This window comes from Alternaria postmessia, assembly GCF_024291825.1.
Source record: "Alternaria postmessia strain BMP 2775 chromosome Unknown scaffold_121, whole genome shotgun sequence".
NCBI classification, from domain to species: Eukaryota; Fungi; Ascomycota; class Dothideomycetes; order Pleosporales; family Pleosporaceae; genus Alternaria; species Alternaria postmessia.
This window is the reverse complement of record NW_026260194.1, coordinates 21,153-42,414: the sequence shown is the minus strand read 5'-3', so window position 1 is coordinate 42,414 and position 21,262 is coordinate 21,153. Positions and strand designations below refer to the sequence as shown.

The 21,262-nt window shown below is 52.2% G+C and overlaps 6 protein-coding genes across 6 annotated transcripts; 2 read left to right on the top strand and 4 right to left on the bottom strand.

Annotated features, from left to right (window-relative positions):
- Nucleotides 1-526: 526 nt before the first annotated feature.
- Nucleotides 527-1,047, bottom strand: J4E82_010355 (uncharacterized protein; the record flags this gene model as incomplete). Its single annotated transcript, XM_051736570.1, has 2 exons — nt 527-684; nt 789-1,047. 2 exons carry the CDS (start codon nt 1,045-1,047, stop codon nt 527-529), a joined length of 417 nt encoding a protein of 138 aa, XP_051583671.1.
- A 1,428-nt stretch (nt 1,048-2,475) lies between these two features.
- Nucleotides 2,476-6,102, bottom strand: J4E82_010354 (uncharacterized protein; the record flags this gene model as incomplete). Its single annotated transcript, XM_051736569.1, has 1 exon — nt 2,476-6,102. The coding sequence occupies one exon, from the start codon at nt 6,100-6,102 to the stop codon at nt 2,476-2,478; it is 3,627 nt and encodes a 1,208-aa protein (XP_051583670.1).
- Nucleotides 6,103-6,793: 691 nt separating this feature from the next.
- J4E82_010353 (uncharacterized protein) lies at nt 6,794-10,383 on the bottom strand (the record flags this gene model as incomplete). The annotated part of the gene is made up of 4 exons (XM_051736568.1): nt 6,794-7,823; nt 8,065-8,110; nt 8,615-10,230; nt 10,331-10,383. 4 exons carry the CDS (start codon nt 10,381-10,383, stop codon nt 6,794-6,796), a joined length of 2,745 nt encoding a protein of 914 aa, XP_051583669.1.
- A 1,683-nt stretch (nt 10,384-12,066) lies between these two features.
- J4E82_010352 (uncharacterized protein) lies at nt 12,067-13,057 on the top strand (the record flags this gene model as incomplete). Its single annotated transcript, XM_051736567.1, has 2 exons — nt 12,067-12,232; nt 12,321-13,057. The coding sequence occupies 2 exons, from the start codon at nt 12,067-12,069 to the stop codon at nt 13,055-13,057; spliced, it is 903 nt and encodes a 300-aa protein (XP_051583668.1).
- A 595-nt stretch (nt 13,058-13,652) lies between these two features.
- Nucleotides 13,653-17,003, bottom strand: J4E82_010351 (uncharacterized protein; the record flags this gene model as incomplete). Its single annotated transcript, XM_051736566.1, has 3 exons — nt 13,653-13,799; nt 13,888-16,629; nt 16,677-17,003. 3 exons carry the CDS (start codon nt 17,001-17,003, stop codon nt 13,653-13,655), a joined length of 3,216 nt encoding a protein of 1,071 aa, XP_051583667.1.
- A 593-nt stretch (nt 17,004-17,596) lies between these two features.
- On the top strand, nt 17,597-20,984 carry J4E82_010350 (uncharacterized protein; the record flags this gene model as incomplete). Its single annotated transcript, XM_051736565.1, has 2 exons — nt 17,597-20,076; nt 20,171-20,984. 2 exons carry the CDS (start codon nt 17,597-17,599, stop codon nt 20,982-20,984), a joined length of 3,294 nt encoding a protein of 1,097 aa, XP_051583666.1.
- Nucleotides 20,985-21,262: the final 278 nt, after the last annotated feature.

Below are 21,262 nucleotides of genomic sequence, written 5' to 3'. Positions count from 1 at the left end.
ATCTGGTTCTCGTCATTGAATTTGTTCTCTCAGCAAACATGAACATACTGGCCAATACTGTTGGCAAAAGATCAATGGAGAGAATTCATACGAAAAGAAAAAGTGCGCCATCACACGATAGAAGTTTTGAATACCGCCATGCATCCGAGCTACAACGTCGATTCGCACTACACTCTTTAGCATTCGTCTCTACAATGATTGTCACACCGGTCCTCACAATGTCCCTTCATGGGTGGCTGGTGCACAGTGCCGTCATCTACTCTCGCGATGTTTACATAGAATTCGACGTCATCTAAATGGAAAACCTCACGTCTCAAAAAGAGAAATAGCGACCGCAAATGGGGGACTCAATTCTAAAATCTCCTCGAGCTATTAATTTTCTTCTCTGTCTTTGGTGATATTGCCTTCTATGACGGTCCCGCTTTCCTCCCCTTTAGATGTACATTCCAACTGTTGGCCCCGGAATAATCTGTCTGGTTCTTTACACCCCCTCCCGCAAAACTTTACAAGTCTCAGATCAAGGCATTTACGCCACACCAGTGGTAGCCTGGAAAGTGATGTTGTGAGCGGATCCACCCTTTCCGCGGATAGGATCGAGCTTAGTAGTAAAGGGCTGCGAGGTACCCTTAACAGTAACATTAGTACCGCTGAGCTCCACAGTCTGCGTCAGGGTCAAAGTAGAATCTAATCGCAAGTTCTAGTCAGCAAACCGAAAACATAAAGAAAAAAAAACGAGCGCACACAAACGACTCGAACAGAAAATTGTGGGAGGAGAATGCCACACATACCATCGGTGTTGTACACGTAGCTGAACGACGCAGGAGTGCAGGTCAGGGTCGTAGGATCGTTTCCAGAGAACACCTGTCCGTCGCTCGTCGTCTGCGAGAGGCAGTCGACGGCAATGTTGTCCGCGAGCTCCGCGTTGGCGTACACGCCGTATACGTGCTCCGAGTGTGTTCTGTCGGATCCGCCGGTCTGCACGTAGGATACGTTCCAGCCGCCAAGGTCGGAGCGCGGGAGTACGGTGGCGCTGGCGGAGACGGCCATGGCGGCGATGGTGGCGATGGTGAAGCGCATGGTGATTGTTTTTGTTGTCGAAGTAAGGTGGTTTGTTGGTGTGTGAGTGAGTGAGTGTTGGTAGCGAGTGTGCTTGGTGAATGGAGCTTGAGTGATTCTTATTGGAAAGCAGAGATGTGAAGTCTTATATATACAAAGATAACACTGTACCTCGTATCCGACGTCAGCGATACCATGAGGATAGACATGGTATCACGCAGGAGACGTGTTTATTTTAGGAACGACATCATGTAACCTGCGGCGGGACGTGCACATCGTATTTGTCCCTACCAAACATGAACACGAAGGAGGGGGAGAAATATATAACGGGACTTTCGTACAAACTTGTCGATCCTTCTTGCACTGTCTCCCCTTATATAATCACGTTGAGCGACGCAACCCAGAAAAGAACCCTACAGCTGGAAGTGTTCCAATAAGCTATACAATCCTTTGTTTGCTAGACCCTGACTCCAGGATCCGTTTATTCTCAACTGTGAGAAGGGGCAGCGTACATGATCGTATGGATAATTCCTTGGCACAGAAAGCTTAGACCGACGTCGTACAACGCGGGCATGAAGGGCTAAGGCGTCATAGCGCCGACGACGTATAGATTGCAAAAAAGCCAACTACCGCTTCTAATCAAACTTTGAGGGATGACGCCATCTCAAAGGGAAAATTGTGGGAGTGAAGCTCGTTGCTAAGTACTGCATGTGCATGTACAATGGAATATATGAACATTAAGAAATCAACTAAACGCAGCACTACTCTAAACTGTGGGCAGTAGTAAATGTCGGCTTTCCAGTGTGTATGGATAGTGCGTTACTAATCCTATAGTTGACAGCGGTGTGACCCTTCGTATCCAGAGTTTCGTTGTTGCGCTACGGACTAAGTTTCCTAAATTGTTCATTGCGATCGCTACTAGCAATGTTCTCCGAACAACTTTTGCTGGCGCCCCTCCACACAGACCACAACGGGTGGCTGTTAGCCCGTTAACTGGTCCGAAAGGCGGATGCAACAATCAAGGGTAAGCTAGCCCCAACGGCTGCATACTAGGCAAGACTAGTCGCGTCAAGGGCCGTTGCACAAGTCGAATTTGATCTCCCGATCCATGTGGCATATCGCATTGATCCAATTAGTCTCCCAGTTCAAGAAACGTACCCTGGACGTTTCGCCTGTCATGCCGAGGTTGTTAAATCTTCTGAGGAAACAAGGCAAAGGCATATTATCAAGTCATGAGAGCTAGGTATCCGTATGGTTTAGAGTACAACGATGTGTGCAAGAGAAAGGGTGCCTATTTGTAAGTGTAATCATCAGAATAATCTGTACATAATACCCTTCTCCTTCATAGAGATGGCAGTCTTCCTCCCTGCGGCCCTACTTGTACGCATCTCCCAATCCACCACGCACACACACTCCAACCTAGCTCAGATCAAACCCAGCGCCCGAAAAGACGCTATACAAAAGCTTCTCCTTCAGCGTCTCCTCATCTTCATACATTGGCAACTTCAAAAGATTAACGCACGTACTCGTACTCGGCAACCTACTCTGATCCCTCCCCGCATCCCTAATACTGAACCTCGGATTCAGCGTCCCAAACCCCAACAACGGCGCCCTCGGCGTACTCGTCACAAACTTGAGCACAGCCCGTCGTTCATCGTCACTCATTTCCTTCATGACTTTCCAGAGGAGTTGGATGGTGGGGTGTTCGAGTCCGTCGTCGCCGATTACATAGGTGCCGCCGTAAATGGTGTTGCGGCGTAGGTCGTCAATGTCGATTTGTGTGCGGGTTCCTGAGATGAGGGTTTGGAGTTCAGAGGCGTTGAACATAGAGAGCCACGAGGGTTGAATCATTGTGCTTAGACCACGCAAAAAGGCGGTGGTTTGGGCGTACGGTTGGTTTTGCAGGCGGTGACGCGCCATGTAGCTAATGTAGACGAGGCGGTTTTGATTTGTGACGGGGGTGTTGGAGCCATCGGGTTTCAGGTCCTTGGTTATGGCTTTGGTCTTCTTGGGCGAGGTCGTGTGGTCAACGACAACCGTGTCGGTGACGGTGAAGTTGAGGGAGAAATCTTCGACATCGCCGGGGTAGGTTTTGAGTTTGTGCAGGCCTTGGTAGAGTTCTTCGTCTAGGTCACGGAGATCGTTGAGCGTGGGGCGGTAGCCAGATTCGTTGGGAGCGGAACCCGTGCCGCCTGTTAGAGCCCATTTACGGAGGAAGAAGGGGGCGAAGTTGACGTCGACCAAGATACCTTCATAGAGACATTTGCCGATGATGCGACCGAGGAACTCGTAGCGTTGGAGGAGTTCAGTAATTTGTGCACGGTACTCCTGGGAGCCTTCACGGATGCCGGCTTGGCGGAGGGCTTCTTTGTGTTCTTCGAGGGCGGCGGGATTAGGGTAAAGGAGGTGCTGGTCGTTCTCGACAAACATGTCAATGTAGTCTGTTGGCATGAATGCTCGGCTGGTAACGCTGGTTAGAAACTCCTTGGTGACTCCGCCGCCGTCGATACCAGCTTCGGGAGCGCCAAACTGATCCATAAAGGTAATCTGGATCGGCTCCTTCAAGCCTTGGCCCAACTCATAAAACTGCTCGAAAGCATCATCGAACTCGTTCTCTCTCCTGATCCTTGCAGTGTGTTTCTCCAACTGACTTCGTGCGTTTGGCTGCTGCATCGTTCTGAATCGCCAAAATTCTGGATCCGCAGACCCTCTTCGTTTGATCATGTCTAGCTTGACAAACTCGCGGAAGATCTGGACTCGAGTGGTAAAGGGTATAAAGAAGGGCATATTTTGCAAAATCTCAAGACGAGGCGCCACCGCTTGCAGGTACCGTCTCCGCGAAGCCTTGCGCTGCTGCCGTTGTAGCTTCTCCAAGCGTCGTTGCTGTTGCGTTCGACTAGTGCCAATGAGCTGTGGCGTATCATCAAACTCCTCTTCTTCCAGGTCATCGAGATCATCTGCGTCTTCCTCTTGAATCTTATGTCGCGATTCCTCCTCTTCAACTACGGCAGGAATGAATCCAGTCATGTCGAACCGCGAAACCATCAACCAGTGGTCTGCAGGCAGAAACTTGCGTCGCGAGTCCCGTTCGTACACCATACGGAGCAACCCAGTGACTAGACCTTTCACGTAATCGATCTTCAAGCCCGCGACACCACCTATCGATGGCTCAGCATGCTCTTTTTGGGCTTGGTTGTCCATTACTTGCGGATTGAAGTAGTTGAGACTTGTACCATTGCTCCTAGTGTCCTCGTCTGAATTCGTAATGTCTACTGCGTTAAAGTAAAGTGTAAAACCCAGATTCTTGAGGAAGGTTGTCAGATCCTTTACTTCAGTCAGGGGTAAGCCACTGTCGCGGATTTGACCAGAGTATACATCCTTTTGTCCAGACGTAAAGAACTCCTCATCATCAGTGACTTTAAGCACAAAGGTGTATAGTTCCAAGAACACAAGAATAACCCGCCACTCATCAGTAGTGATAGCATCGCGGTCGACTTGCTGCTGCGCTGGCTGCCAGAAGCCGTGATGTGTCAGTCCCGATGTTCCCGGGCGGTCGGAGCCGTTCATGCTCGATGACTTTGGCTTTAAAAGTCCAATAGCTGCCCTGGAGTCTTTGAAGATTGTGCTGAAGACGGATGATCGTTTCGACGCCTCCCAGAAGTACCTGATCGCCGGAAGCTTCTTTGTACTTTTTTCAGACGCCTCCGATGGACCAATGTACAGCCACATCCGTATTTCGTCACCTCGGCGGGGAAAGAATCGAAGTAATGCAAGGGCATAGTTTGCGAGCTGGCGTGCTTCATCAACCTTCTCATCGTCCGAAGCTTCTGCTGACTGCGAAGATCCGGCGAGAAGACTACCAATGCCTTCCTGGTGCACCAGCGAGCCAACTTGCTCTTTCAAGAAACCAGACACTATTTCGGAGTCTTGCTCGATGCCATCTTCCGAAAGCTCGGCGATTGGATGACCATCGTCAACGATGTTGACTGGTAGAGAGTTCAACAGAACGGAGACTACGGCTACGAAATCTTTGTGGATAGCGTACGCTTCAGGAGTGTCAAAGTTATGAGCGTAGCGGTGAAAGTAGATGAAGTTTCCCAGCAAACGCAGTCGACTTGACGTGCTCTTCAATTCGGCTTTGCTTTGCAATCCTGCCTTCTTAGAGAGAGTTGCCAATGCGTTCGCAAGTAGTTTGTAGTTGATTGAGTCGGCGAGCGAGTCGCGGAACTTGTGTAGGCACGGTGATGGCGAGTCTGATGCTAGTAGCGGGAGAGTCAAGAAATGTATGCCAAAGGCTTCGTAAGCATCTAGTGTATATCCGGTCACCCGCTTCATCGGCGAGATAGCTGCCCTTGCTATGATGTCGCTCATGTCTGACCCGTCACTTTGTGCTTCAAGTATTGAGGTAAATGTGGACACGACGAGCGCGAGGGCGCGGTAGTAATTTTGGGCGTTTTGGGACGTTTCGGCGGGTATCTGGTCTGCGAGGAAATGTAACACATCCACAGAGGGTCTAATCTGTTGCCATTGGACTGTCGAGGTCTTCTGAAGCTGCCGTTCTATAGCGACGAGCAATATCCGCTGCAGCCTCAAATAAGCCCACGGCCATGGTCCGCTCGAAGCAATGCCCAGCTTCTTGACTGCTTCCATCTGTCGCGACGCATAGTGTTGTATCCGTCTCAGATCGTCATCACTCCGTGAGGAAGCGAAGCGGAGCAGCCGTTGCAGCTGGGCCAGGGCTTCCTCCTCGGAGCTGTATGCCACGGTATGCGAAGAGCCGCTCGACTCTTCTGCCCGGTCCCATGCCCCCCGTAGCTCTTCGGCCACATCTCTCCTGGCGGAGTGACCCCGCCATACCTTCTGTATCCGCTTGGCCGCATTCAGCGTATCTCGTTCCCGCTGTCGTTGCACCCGGTCTTGTTGTGCGCGGTCGAGGGCGGCCTGGGATCCGGCGCCGGAGCCGGGAGGACCGAAGGGGTTTGTCTTCTTTCCGCCGAGGTTCACCTGACGCGCCTTTCGCGTGTTGCCGGTGAAACTCGTGAACATGGTGGCGGGGCCCGTCGAGTGAGGCGATTTCGAGACGACGAATCGGGAAGTGAACAGATGGAGTCCTTGTGAGGGTGTACTCTCGTTGCATCCAAGGTTGGTACTAGTTGGCCAGACTGCGAAGAGAGTATTAGATTAGTCGTGCATGTATCGCGCAATGATTATGATTGTGAATGTCGACGAGGCCAGCAAAGGCAGCGTTCGACCAGCGCGGGGCGTTATCGTGACCCTTCTAGAAGACAAGTGGTGCCCTTGGAGTCGTAATTCGTGTCTATAAGGGAGAAGCCAAGTGTTCGCCTTCGACCAGCTTCGACGAGTGTCGACCGGTGATGATGATGGAGCAACCAAGTAGTAGTCAGCAACGCCGCGCCCGACACGTCCGTGCACCTGCCGTCATCACGTCGCGCTTCAACACTCCACAACCATCGTGAACACCGCTTTATCAGACGACGCGAAAACAACCCTCCACTCAGGTACCGTGGACATCTACAGACTCTTGAAAAATCCACATAAATTCTCTCCAGGAAAGCATACGAGTTTTTCAGCAGCAATACCGCGCACCAAAGCGCAAATCCAATGACCGTCGCAAAACACTAGACGGGCAACGGTAATGCTTGTTGCAGGCGATACTGATCCTCTTTCCTACAGTCAACTACCTCATCAATGACCTAGGTAACTACCTCAAAGCTTGCTACCTTAATCTGGATGTGTTGAAGGGTCGATTCTGCCCACGGTTGTACCCCCGGTCGTTCATGTGCATTGGTGAAGGATCCCGAGACACAAGCTGCTTATACGCCGCCCCTTCTTCAATCTCTTTCGTCGCTTCTTTCTTCTTTCTCTCGAAGGCCTCAGTCAGTACGTTCATTAAGACTGTGATAATGATTCCCATCGCGATCAATCCGCCAGAGTCCCAAATGATCATCTCAGTATTAGGACTTTCCATCCAGCCAGACTCATCTACCCACTTGCGCATGATGTAGACGCGGATCCAGCAGAAGATCGACGTCCCGGTAGGCATGAGAATTATCGACCCCAGGTACAAGCGACTGAAGGATTTCCGCATACAGGACCGTTCTTTTATTGCCTGGTTGCGAGGTTTGCGGGATTCGCGAAAGCGAACGAAACCCAGAAAGTGCGCCCACAGGAAGGTGACGCCGAGGACGATGAACAAGATTCTGTCGGGTGCTGGCCAGAACCAATTGAGTGCTGCTCCGAAGCCGAGATCTGCGTCGCTCTCCTGTGCTTGCTTCTCTGCCGCGGAGCGTAGTGTTCCTTCCAACAAGCAAGCCACTGGAAGTAGGATGGCATTATCCTTTTCTGGAGGCTTATACAGATCAAATGGAGCGTAGTCGGCTTCCCTGAAAATGGTTATACCGACGCCAATAAAAGCTCCGAGAGAAAGAACTAGCCGGAGTGCTGCGGCCAGTGGATTTCGCCAGTAGGTCCGTACCAGAGCGACAGAAAAGGTGATGGCAGACAGCGCAATCATCATCTGGCTAACCGATGCAGTGAAGTGGTAGCTCGTCAGTTTACACTTGCCCTGGCCAGCGAAACCGAGAAGGAATCCTCCAACAAAGATGATCTGAGTGTCTGCAACACTCAAGACGAAGGTTCGACCTACTGCGCGCATCTTGTCTTCCCAAGACGGCTCTGTGTTTGTGGTGTTGGCATCCTGGTCTTTGCTACGTTTGTCTCTAAACCACGCCAAGAGGTTGGATCCACTGCGCGTATCAGTGCTTAGTTCTGTTTGACGACCATAATCCTAGGATACTTACGAGAATCTTTTCTTTGCCACGAATATGAGGAATGTGTACAACATAGCAGTTATTACAACAACAAAGAACGGCAGCGTTGCGAACCATATCCGGCAGTGTTAGCACTATATTTACTGGTGCCTCTTTCGACTCACTCCAATGCCAGCTATTCCAGGCTGCGGCACCATCTTTCCCCGCGTCACATTACCGATTGAAAGAAGCTCGTGATTTGCGCTGAACGTTAGGTTGCAAGCCTGGGTCAAATTGATGTTCTCAGCCTGGCAAGCCTCTAGCACGGCGAATTGGAAAGGACTTCCAGATACGTTCTTTAGAAAACCAAAACTGTTACCCATACTGACAGATGCTAGTTGCAGCAAGGCTAGATCGATGCTGGATTGTGGATAACTTTCTGCCGCTATTCTCAGCAACGAAGAAGCTTTTATCTCAATACACAAGGCTATGAGGCTGAACATGGGGGGCCAAAAGATTTTGCCAAACCCGTGAACACGAGCGGCTCTCAAGAATAGGCGCTGAGCTCCAAGGCTGAGCTCTTGCATCCGACTGCATCAACACTCATTGGAAGCCTTGTGCATTATGACAACACATGCGCATACATCAGCAGACAGCGTGGAACCCTTTCAACCCACACAATCACGCGCGCGCGAAGAGACAAGGCTGACCCAACAAGGCTACAGTAGTCACCAATTGCATCTTTCATCCCCAAAATTCCTTCAGATCCTCAGCCCTCCACTTCGTACTCCATCCCGATTGCTTCTCAATCTTCTCCAGCAGCTGCAAAATCGCCTTCTGCTCACTCTCATGACTCATCCACTGGCCTGCGATCCACAACGGCTGTATCGCATTCGTCCACGCAGCATGATCATCGTTGCTAATCGATATCCCGCAGATTTGGCGCGCGTGCCAGAAGATGGAGTTGGGCTTGGGTGTGACGATAACGCCTGAAGGCTTATGTCGAAGCAGCAAGATACACGCCGTATGATGGAGTTGGTTACCAGACATGGCGGCCGGGTTGCTGTACAGGATCTTCGGAAAAGGGGATGCGGAGGTCGAGAAGCAAGATATGGGTAGCATTTCTGCGGGGCGGGCGGCGTACCATGCAGAGACGTGAGACCAGAGGCGAGTCCATCGCGCTGTGTATGCTTCATCTGCGTCTGCGCATGTAGGCGGTGTAGCGCCAACCCTCCCAGCTAGATTTGAATGGAAAGACAGTAAATCGAGTATCTGCGCAACAAGATACACTGCTTCGCACGCATGGACGTTGTATCCGCCGTCCGCTCGGAAGCGCTCCACATCACCGTCAAGATCCATACCGTCAGCCCAGTGCTCAACCGGTATAAGCGTTTTGGAAGATGCGATAAGCCCACCACAAACATCCATCCTCGCAAAGCACCAGAAGAGCGCTTGGTCGACACCGCCTGAGAAGCCATTGATGCCCACAGCTTCCAAGAGATGTGCACACCCATCGAGATGCTGGTGCCAGGCTTTTGCCGACGAGCTCAGCATCTCCAGTACGCAGAGAACAACGCATGATGCTATTACGGGCGTGCTGCGCGTGTGTAGCTGTGGTAACACGAGTTGAATGGCTGTTTGGTACAGAGATAAACTCCTCTCCGTATGTTTACTATTGTTCTTCCGCTCTATCTGGCGTGCTGATAGCGCAAGTATGGAGTATCTCAAATGGTCATGAGACCGCGCTATAACGGGAAGTGTATGTCGGAAATGGCGTTCAGGATCGAATTTATCGATCCAAGGTGCGACTTCATCGAACCAATTTTTCCAGAGTGCGAATTCTTCTTCTGGGGATAACTGGGGGGCTGAGGAGGGGTTTGTGAGAGTTTGTTCTTCGACTGCATTGAGGTGAGTGGGGATCTCTGTGATGTGGCTCTCGGTGTCTGGGTTGTAGTCCGCATTGACTCCCCATACATGCTCGATGCGTGCAGGATCAGGCGTGACTTGTCGAGTCGGCACATTGGATCTTACTTCCTGAATAAGGTGGTTTCGAAAGGTAGAATGCGCATCGAGATATGCTGAGCCTGGCAGGAATACGCTATCGTCTAGATACGTAGTGGCGACAGGACTGTGCCAAATGGACTCGAGATCTCCTGGAGTGGGCAGAGGAACACAATCAGTAGACCGGAGACTATTAAGATCAGGCTCTGCAGCTGAGAAAGTCGGATTGTGCTGCCAATTGAAATGTTCCTGATATGGTGTACCCTGGTCGTGCACCGTAGGCGGCGACACGTCGTTGGAAGCAGTCGCTTGCTGACCATCAGACTGATCCGACACATCGAGATCCTCTCCTGGATCATCGTGCTGGTAGTCGCGTATAACCTCTGCGGTTACGTCTTTGATCCTGAAACGCGCGGGTGGTCGTCCCGGCGGGCGATGCAGCGATGATGGTTCGACGCCTAGAGCGTTTTCAGCCCGGAAGGTGAGGCGAGAGGCCCATTCACATTTTTCGCTCCTGCTGCTGCAGCGGCCGCAGGCGGGTTTTGCTTCGTCGCATTTGCGTCTTTTTGCTTTGCAGTTGATGCATCTGGAGATGGCGTTAGTCTTATTATCAGTTTTGGCATGTCGAGGGTGGGATTAACCCGTGTCGTGTTCTTGCCCTTTTTGTACCTCGTCTGAGCAGGCTGCTTTCATCTGCCATTCTATGCACCAAGGAAAGGAAGTCAATAGATAGGTAAAGATCCAGGATTGCCGGTCTTGATTGAATGGTGTAAATCAGGTGTCGGATGTTTTCATGGCGCGGACCGAGCTGCCACTGCGGGAAGATACACTATGTGGAGACCCCGCATTTACATGCATAGCGCGATGAATCAGGGTAGCTAGGGTCTTTATATATCCAAAACAACGATGCCTATTAAGATAGTCTATCTTGATCGATGCTGTAGATGACCATTGCGCTGTCTTGCTGACATTGACGCTGGCTCGCTCCGAAAGGCGAGATATAACACATCGAAGGCGCCTAGGTAACTCTACCTCTCCAGTCCAAACCGTGCAACAGATCGCCGATACAAGAAAGCAGTACGGTTTTATAACATGAAGTATCTCTCATCGCGCGTTGTGGGTAACGACAGCTACACGTGCTGCTCCTGCGCGCCTCGTTCCTGTGCGTCCCTATGCCATGGAGCACTACGGCTGCAAAGGCATACTACACAATTTTCTTGGCGAAGTCTTGCGCTCCCGACTTATTTCTAGTCGATCCATATAATCGCATCCAGGGTCTCTGTGGCTACGGTCATAATTGACACGGGTCCACTGGCGGAGACCGTATCCCTTCCCGGGCTCACAACCACCACCCACGTATGGTGTCCCACTGTCATTCTCTTCATCTCGGCCCTCTTCATCTCCTTCACGACAACTGTGAAGGACCTTCTGAGGGTAAGCTGGTGGGGTTAGTAGTCCCTATCCTTGAGTGTCTGGCGCGCCATCCTTGAAGTTGGTTTGATCTTTTTATGCTTCTTGCTCAATGATTATCAGTTCTAGAGTGGAAATTGCAGTTGTCGAAAGATGGTTGCATCCATCTCGGTCGAGGTTCTTTTCGAGTGACCACTCGGTGGATTGGGTTGAAGATTTCATAATTGTTGAGAGCTGTGCTGGATAAATGCTTCGAATGAGAGTATCGGCTATGTGCAACGCATAGCTGGCGCGCATTTGTGCGAGAACGTGTGCTATTGCTGCTTCGAGCTGCAAACAAGGCGCAGGAAAATGTTTACACTTATCACTATACTTTTATTGTTCGTTGACATGGAAGCCATAAGACTCCTTTTCTCTAATGATGCACCTAATCTGTTTGCTAAGGGCCATACGGACATCGCAATCTCCGAGTTTCCATGCCATAATTTTGCGGAATACCGCCATGAACTGCAGGTGAAGAATAGCCACGCCGATATCAGGGGTGTTGTAGAAGTGTCGCAGACGTGTTGCTGGTGCTGTAGAGACAAGAGACCCCACGCTCGGCAAACCTGCCTCGGGCTCTGGTGGGGTGAAAGAACGTTAGTGGGGCAGAGCTCGCGACGTCATGTTCGAGGCTGGGCCAGCTCCACCGACCATCTGTACATGCGGACTGCTGTCGTCCGAAAGAAATTCATAAAGAAGCCCAAGATCCGTATTGCGCGCTTAGAGAATAACAAGAAGCTCTCTATACATACGCATCAAGCTTCACCACATTAGTAACCTAGCCAGAATGCCAGGAGACGGAGATGACCGCGCTGCACTCGTCAATCGACAGCTGCCAGAGATGACACTGTCAACAGCAGACAACCCTCTCACAGCGCCCAAACCACCCCCAGACGACCTTTCTACCGCACAAAGAGCTCAGTATAGGTTCCAGGTCAAGGGAAACGCAGTTAGTACGTGAACGCCTGCAGGGTAGCACACTCGCCTGTTCCACCCCATGCACTATACACTTGAACGTCCAGCTAACCAATCACGTCCTAGTCACTGGTGGCGCAGGTACACTTGCACTTGAAGCCGCGGAGGCGCTCCTCGAACACGGAGCCACAGGCTTAGCCCTATGGGACATGAACCCCGACCAAGCATTCGAAAGCGTCAAGAAACTCCACGCCAAGTTTCCCCACGCGCGCATCATGACCGAAGCCGTCGACGTGCGCGACGAGAAAGCCATTGCATCGGCCGTAGAAAGCTCCGTCAAGGTGCTAGGCAGTATCGACATGCTATGCTGCTTCGCGGGCGTCGTAGGCTGCACACACGCCATAGAAATGGCTGCCGACGAATGGCGGCGCACGCACGACATCAATCTCACCGGCTCTTTTCTCTGCGCCCAGGCCGTTGCGAAGCAATTGCGCGCTCAAGGGACCGGAGGCTGCATCACTTTTACTGCGAGTATTTCTGCCCATCATACAAATTACCCGCAGCCGCAATGTGCATACAACTCGTCCAAGACGGCGTTGCTGTCGCTGGCGAAGAGCTTGGCTGCTGAGTGGAGTAGCTATGGCATTAGAGTTAATTGCTTGAGTCCGGGCTACATGGACACGATACTCAATGACGGTGATGGCTTGATTAGAGCGCGCAAGAGCTGGAATGAGAGGAATCCGATGGGTCGTATGGGTCATCCGTGGGAACTGACGGGGCCCTTGGTGTTACTATGTAGTAACGCGGGACGTTACATAAATGGAACAGACATTATCGTGGACGGGGGAGCCATGGTATTCTAATCGACGAAAACATTAGCTCATATTCAGACAACTCTAAATTTGTTGACATTGTTCTATCATTAAGCCCATGTATACGCTCTAACCCATGATAGAACTCTTCCTAGACTTGCGGTGTTTACTTCTGTCCTTTCTTGATGGTGTCGAAGATGGTGGTGATAGTATAGGAATGGGGGAGAAAGAGTCGGCGGGATAGCTTCGTCATCGCAGAATGGCTCCGAAAGCAAGTAGTAGAATGCCCTTGTGGATAGAAGGTTGGAGAAGTCAGCAGACGTGGGAATATTGTGAGGGCGATGATAATGGCTTCAATTTGCCGCTACAATATTGTTTTGCCATGTTAGTGCAGGATATCGCATACGCCTTTATGATGTGGTATAGCTAGCCAGGGTACAACTTCATTGAAAACAAGCTCTTTCGTACCACATGGCTATAGTTTCCAACGAACCCAAAGACATCGCTAGAAGAATATTAGCAAGCCGTGTAGGTCAGCACAATGTACTCGCTGGCTTTCTCCCTTAGCTAGGAAAGAGCAAAATCAGAATGAGGCGCACATATCAAGTCATGAGAATTGAAGTTGGGCATCTTAGTCCCATCAATCCTACTTCTTCTTTTCCTCTTCTTTTTCCTCCTCATCGTCATCTTCGTCCTCACTCTCTTCGTCATCCTCATCGTCGTCATCTTCATCTTCATCCTCATCCTCGTCCTCATCATCCGACACTTCCTCCCCAAGAGCTTTGAGCCGTTCCTGTTTTGGCGTTCGTTAGCCAACCATCATCCACACTACACGACTTTCGCAGCAATAGGTACCATGAAATGAAAAGAGAAGAACATACCTTATCCTTTGATCTCTTCTCCTCCAAATCACTCAGCACCATGATCAAATCCTCCAACTCTGTCGCCTTCTCCTTCTCCGCTTCCTCCGCCTTCTTCAATTTGTCCTTCAGCTCCTTGATCTCTTTGTCCTTGTTGTTGTTGGCGCCGGCGCTGCCACCCTTTTGAGAGGTAGCAGCAGCAGCAGCAGCCTTGGCGCTAGCTTCCGCCTTGCGCAATTTATCTTCCGTCGATTTGGCAGTTGCTTCAGCTTTCCGCAGTTTCTCTTCTGCCTCTTTAACTTTCCACGTCGCATCCTGCGCTTTCGTCTTGAGGTCTTGATTCTCCTTCTTCAGCTTCTCCAAGCCAGATTGCAAGCCACTCTTTTCCGATCCGGCTTGTTGAATCGCGGTTTCGTGTTCGGCCTCTACTTCCAAGAGTCGCGCATCCTTTTCTGAGAGTCGCCTTTCCATCTCTTCTTCCAGCTGCTTGATCTGGCTTTCCTTTTCCTTGACAACCCGCTCCTTCTCCTCATTCAGCAATTGCAGCTGCGCCTCGCTGTTTTGCACATGACTCTGTGCGTTGCGTAGAGTTTCGCTAATGGTCGATACCTCAGCCCGTGTTTGTAATAGTGTCTCTTGCAAGCCCTTCACATTCTCGACAGCCTCCTGTCTCGCCTTCTCGCTCGCACCCAACCTCCGCTCTAGCTCGGTGCGCGTTCGATGTGCGTCGTGGAGCTGCTCTTCGTACTCTTGCCTGACCTTTGCGACAGCAAGATTGGCGTCTTTGCTGGTCTGTTGTACTTTGTTGTTCAAAGCGACAATCTGAAGATTGTACTTGTTTTCCGTTTCTAGCATCGCTTGCCTATGCTCACGATCCTTCTTCGCGGCTTCCTTTTCGATATCGTCGTGCAACTTGTCGTTGATACGTTTCAGCGTACTGCGTTGCTCCTCGGCGGACTGCTGAGTCTTGCGATGTTCAGCTTGTTCTTGATCAATCTTCTGCTCGAGCGTCATGAGCTGCGCGCGTAGTTCTTGGATGGTTTGCTCTTTCTCGTTACTCTCCCCACGAAGCGCATCGACTACATCTCGGTCGACACCGTCGTGACTTTGGTGCTGTTCAATATTCGGGTTACGGTCAATCGCTCTCGATAGCCTGCTGAAATTGTCTTTCAAAAAGTCCACAAAAGCCTCGTCGAAGAAGATCTCGGGTAGACTTCCCCCTCCACCCCCAGTCTTCGGCAAGACTTCAAAGTCACGCACGAGCGGGTGCCGCCGTAATCCGGTAATAGCATCAAGATACTTGTCGCGGCCGAGCTTTGACATGAGCACGGGTTGAAGTTCGCGCCGTGGCACAGGGGAGTCTCTGGTTGAGAACTCGTATACAACTCCCAGTAGCGCCGCACACAGCCCACGTATCATGACGCGATCTTCTCCAGGTGTGAGAACGGCCTGCACCAGACTCTGCAAACTACTCGCTTCACCCAAGAAGTCGTCTACAGCGGCTGCATCTTCGAAGAGCCAGCCGAGCAGGAGCATGAGGTAGGCTACTGATATGCGTTCGTCCTCGCCAAGTTGCAGACTAGCGATAAGATTCGCTGTGAGTGTTTGTATACACGTGACGACCTCCTCCCCACTCTCTGCATCGCCCTCTTTGACCTGCATAAGCGTGTTTTTCGCTTGGTCGTCATCGAAGATGAGGTGATAGATGAGATTTGCTGCAAACCAGATCCTGTATGGGTCGCCCGTGGGTGGTACTTGTGGTCCGGCCATCAGGATTGTCAAGGCATTCGCTGTTTCGTCGCCGCCCTCGTGGCCATCGATGGCGCGGTTGAGGAAATGCGATTTTATCTGTACGTGGTTGTAGAAGTAGGACTTGATACACTCGCAGCCTGCATTGCGCAAATCAAATAGCTCATTGGGTGCTGGGGAGAGGACAAGGTTGAGGAGGGCTTCGATAACGTATACGGAGGCTACGCCGTTGGGAGAAGTAGCGCCATTAGTAGCGGGTTCGACGATGGGCCTGACCTGTTCTCCAGCGAACCCTTCTTGCAGCCGAGCATTGCCTCTGATGAGATCGGCGAGGGTGTTGAGAGCCTCGATCTTGATGGGCATGGCGGTTGCAGGGTCGAAAGTGAAGTTCAAAAGTTGTCGGACGAGGCCATGTTGTTGGAAGACATTCTGGTTCTGTAGTGTGCCCGCACTGCCCTTGACGAGGAACATGCGCATGATGGCCAGCAGCCCCCAGATGTTCTTGTCGCTTTGTGGGCTGACCCATTCATCCTCGTCTTCTGCACCTGGGCGTGCCTTTTTGGGCTTCTTGCCTCCTGGCAGAAGCGCGGCAAAGCGGGCGACGTGGCCCATTTCCCTTATGTTGGTCTGGTTGGACACGTTGTTTCGCACAAGGATGGCCAGCAGACTCAGACAATCCTGGACCACGACGCCGCCCTGTGTGAGCCCGCCGTCTTGGTGGATCATGTTGAAGACTTTGGTAAAGGCATCCTCGAAGACGAAGAGCTTTTGGAGCTCGGTCGAGGTGCGGGACAGGTCGGTGAGGACGACGAGGGCTTCGTTACGGATGGCATCGCGGGGGTCGTCGAGGGTGGCTACCAAGCGTTCGATGCCGCCGGGGGCTGTGAGGACGCATTCCTGTGTTCGTTGAGGCCGGGCCAGGGAGATGGCGCGGATGAGCTGCAGAGAGTAGAGGCGGGAGTAGAAGTCGGGCGTGTCGAGGAGGTCGAGGAGGAGCGTTATGTTGTCTTGGCGCTACCATAAGCTCAGCACTAGGTTGTTGATACAAGCACAGGACGTACCTGTGAGAACTGGTCTGCCAGCAGAAACTCGAGTTCTGGCGAGGCCTCGGGGCTGTGCTCGTCGGGGTGGAAGAGCATGAGTAGCGTCTCGAGCACCACCTTGAGCGTGTCGACATCCTCGCTGTCTTTGGTCAGGGCCTCGATGAGTCCCTTGAGCGCGTCGGATGCGACCGAGGCCGGGTACTCTTTGGCGAAGCTCCGGAGGCCGAGGATGGCCGCGCGACGGTCTTCGAGGAGGGTTGCGCTCGTCAACCTTCCGCTAAGCGTGCTGATGGTGTCGGTGGCCCTCTGCTTGGGAGGCGCATTGGCCTCGAGAACTCGCATCATCTTGGGAGTTATAGGGGACTATGACTTCATAGAGGATCATGAATTCATGGCAGGAATTGGTTGTGGTGCGCCAGCAATGTGTGACAATTCATTCAGCCATACGTACGACTCTCGTATAATTCACTACGTGGAGACTCGACGTGCTCCGCGTATAATTTAGCGCACGAGCCCCCACTACCCCTGCTCAGCCTCTTACCCCTGCTCAGGTCGGCGGGTCGGCGTCGGCAAAACCGCGACTCCACGTCTCGGCCGCGACTGTCTGTGAAGAGCGCGTCGTCCATTACTTCAACCACCTCTTCTCCCCCCCTCACTCTCCATCACCCATCCATCTCGTGCGCAACTCGGTGTCGCGCGAAAAGGGTTCAAATAACGTGCTCCTGGATATTATCCAGAGTGACAAGAGGAGGACAGCACTTTCATCGCCCTGGGGCAGTCTCTTTCTTTTCATCGGCGCATCATCCACAGGAGCTTCGTCGCCACCCTTTGATCTCTCACTATCATCGCAGTACTACTCAGATATTCACATCTCAGTACGCGCGCTCTCGCTTTCGCAATAATACCCTTCCCAGCTACTTTCCCCTACCACCGCCATCATGGGTGTCCCAGCCATGTTCCGCTGGCTCAGCCAGAAATACCCCAAGATCGTATCCACTGTGCAAGAGGAGCCGCCTAAAAAGGTCGGCGACCATGTCATCCCAGTAGACCGCACCGGCCCCAATCCCAACGGCGAAGAGTTCGACAACCTATACCTCGACATGAACGGCATTGTCCATCCTTGCTCGCACCCTGAAGATAAGCCTGCGCCCAAGACTGAGGCCGACATGATGATGGCCATCTTCGAGTACACTGATCGCTGTGTCGGCATGGTCCGTCCCCGTAAGCTTCTCTACATGGCAGTCGATGGCGTTGCGCCTCGTGCCAAGATGAACCAGCAGCGTTCGCGTCGTTTCCGCGCCGCAAAAGAGGCAAAGGAAAAGGACGACGAGCGTGCTGAATTTCAAAAGATGCTCAACTCGCAGAAAGCAAGTCGTGGCGAGGACATTTCCAGTCTCGAAGAGGTCATCGAAAAGACCTGGGACTCGAATGCAATCACGCCTGGTACCCCTTTCATGCATCTCCTTGCCGAGAGTCTGCAATACTGGTGTGCCTACAAGTTCACAACCGATCCCTCGTGGAAGGACATGAAAGTCATCATCTCCGATGCATCTGTGCCTGGTGAGGGAGAACACAAGATTATGAACTTTATCCGCTCACAGCGCTCTATGCCTACCCATGACCCCAACACTTCACACGTTATCTACGGCTTGGATGCCGATCTGATCATGTTGAGTCTTGCTACCCATGAGCCGTATTTCCGTGTTCTCAGAGAAGATGTCTTCTACGACTCGGGTAAGGACAAGGTCTGCACGCGCTGCGGCCGCAAAGGACATATTCGAAACAACTGTGAATTCCCCGACGATGGCAAGAAGCTCACCGAAGAGGAAGCCGCTGAAGAGTGGTCCAATTCTGAGCACCAACTCAAGCCCTTCATCTGGCTACATACCAACATTTTGCGCGAATACTTAGCAGTAGAGATGGACACGCCAAAGCGAAAGTTCAAGTATGATCTAGAACGCTCACTCGATGATTGGGTCTTTATGTGTTTCTTTGTCGGTAACGATTTCTTGCCACATCTGCCCAGTCTTGAGATTCGAGACCAGGGTATCGACTTACTCATCAGCATCTGGCGCGATCTCGCCGCTGATATGGATGACTATGTGACCAAAGATGGTTTCCCAGACATGCGTCGTGTACAGCAGATCATGTCTGCTCTGGCAACCCGAGAAGCTGGCATCTTCAAGAAGCGAAAGGAAGTTTCGGATCGCCAGGCAGCAAATAGGGCTAGACGCGAGGCACAGAACAACAACAATAAGCGCCAACGAACCGAAGCAAGCGGCCCGCCTGGCTTCAAGCGTGCCAAGGAGAATACCGACACTTATACCAGCGCAGGTATAGTATTTTTCGACCCCAAGGATGCGCAGTCAAAGGAAGTGCGCGATGTGCACAAGGATATCATGCATACCCGAGACGCTCAGTCCAACAAGAGCGCAGCTGCTCGGCTCAAGGAGCTCATGAAGGCCAAGGCTGATGGTACAGCCGCGCCTGCGCCTGAACCGACCCCGACAGAGCCCGCTCCCGAGGGCGAAACCGCCGTCCTTGGAAAGCGCAAAGCAGATGAGGTAGAGGACGCTGACAACGGTACACCTGGTCGCAACACGCCCGTCATCCCTGAGTCACCTGCCCAGGCTGTCGAGACCCCAAAGAAGGAAGATGGCCCACAAGAAGATACCATCATGCTTTGGGAGGACGGCTACGAGGAGCGTTACTACGAACAAAAGTTCGGCGTCGACCCCAACGACATCGCTTTCCGCAACAAAGTTGCACGTCAGTACGCCGAGGGTCTCTGCTGGGTGTTGGCCTACTATATGCAAGGCTGCCCTAGTTGGACCTGGTATTTCCCTCATCACTACGCCCCCTTTGCCGCCGACTTTGTCGGTCTTGAAGACATGGATCCGCGCAAGTTGTTCGAGAAGGGCACGCCTTTCCACCCTTACGAGCAACTCATGGGTGTATTGCCCGCCGCGTCGAACCACGCTATCCCCGAGCCCTTTCGTATCCTCATGGAAGATCCCGATAGTAGCATTGTGGATTTCTACCCTCAAGATTTCCCCATTGATCTCAATGGCAAGAAGTTTGCTTGGCAGGGCGTTGCCATTTTGCCTTTTATCGACTCGAAGCGCTTGCTCGACGCCATGGCGACCAAATACCCCGAGCTCTCAGATGACGAGAGGAAGCGCAATGAGTTTGGTAAAGAAACCCTCATCTTCTCCCAGGAAAGCGGTCTCTTTGACGACGTGGAGAAGGCGCTGTACCGCAAGGGCCAGCAGAAGCACAAGATTGACCCGACCAAAAGTCGCGCGCTACATGGCGATATTGAACCACATGATCTCTTTGTCATGGACAGTCAGCTTGTTCCGCCATTTGATGCGCAGGGCATCACGGAGTTTGAGGTTACGCAGGATAGGAGTATGAGGTATGTTCACCCTCTCCCTACTCAGTTTTTTTTCTTTCCTTCTTTCTACGTGCGAGATAATAGTGCCTTAATGCTAATTTACGACGGATAACAGAGTATACTACGAAATGCCTAGTCTGAGCTCCGCTCGAGCACACCAGTCCGCCCTCCTCCCTGGCGTCAAACTACCCAAACCGGCGCTCAGCCCCGGTGAAGCAGAATCCGTACGTCGCTCCAATGAACGCGGTGGTTTCCGTGGTGGTCGTGGCGGAGGTCGTGGAGGAGGAGGAGGTTGGCGAGGTGGCGGTGGCGGCAACAACAACAATTACAACAACGATCGCCGCGGCAACGACAACTACCACAATGGCGGTGGAAGAGGAGGAGGCTACCAGAACGGGCGTGGAGGCGGTGGCGGCAATTACGGTGGCAACCAAGGAGGTTACGGTGGGAACCAAGGCGGCTATGGCGGTCCTCCTCCTCCATTTCCTGGTCCCGGCGGTAACTTTGCTCCTCCCCCTCCATTCGCTGCGGGTAACTTTCCTCCTCCACCACCGGGTTGGGTCCCTCCGCCTGGTTTCGCTCCTCCTCCTGGTTTCGCTCCTCCCCCTTCTGGCTACGGCGCTCCGCCGCCGCCGATCACTCAACAGCGACCTGCTTGGATGAATGGCGGAGGTGGTGGTGGAAATCAGCCGCCGCCGCAACAGGCACCTGGTGGGAGTTCGTTGAGGGATGAGAGGTTTTATAGACCGGCGGATGAGATACTCGGACGTAGTAGTAATAGCGGCGGTGGTGGTGGATATCAAGGGCATAATGATAGAGGAGGGAGGGGTGGTGGTAGGGGTGGACGTGGCGGTGGTGGTGGACGTGGTGGTAATGGAGGTGGATATCAAGGTAATAGGCAAAATTACAACTCTAATGACTACCGCTAGCAGTGGCAGTGGCAGCAGTGGCAGCAAGAAGATGGATCTGGAGGGGCAGGGATGGGCAGGGATTGGATCGGGGAGAGAGATGCGAGGAGAAGAAGGCAGTGAAGGTGGTTGTTCGTTGTTGTTTGTAAGATAAGTCACATTGGTCTTAAGAGAGAGAGAGAGAGAGAGAGAGACGTGCGTCCGTAAGGGCCTCTTCTAGGCCTCCACCATTTTTATACATGATGATTTTGGAGTAGTAGTGCATGGACAAGGAAAAAAAATCTTCTCTGTTTGTGTTC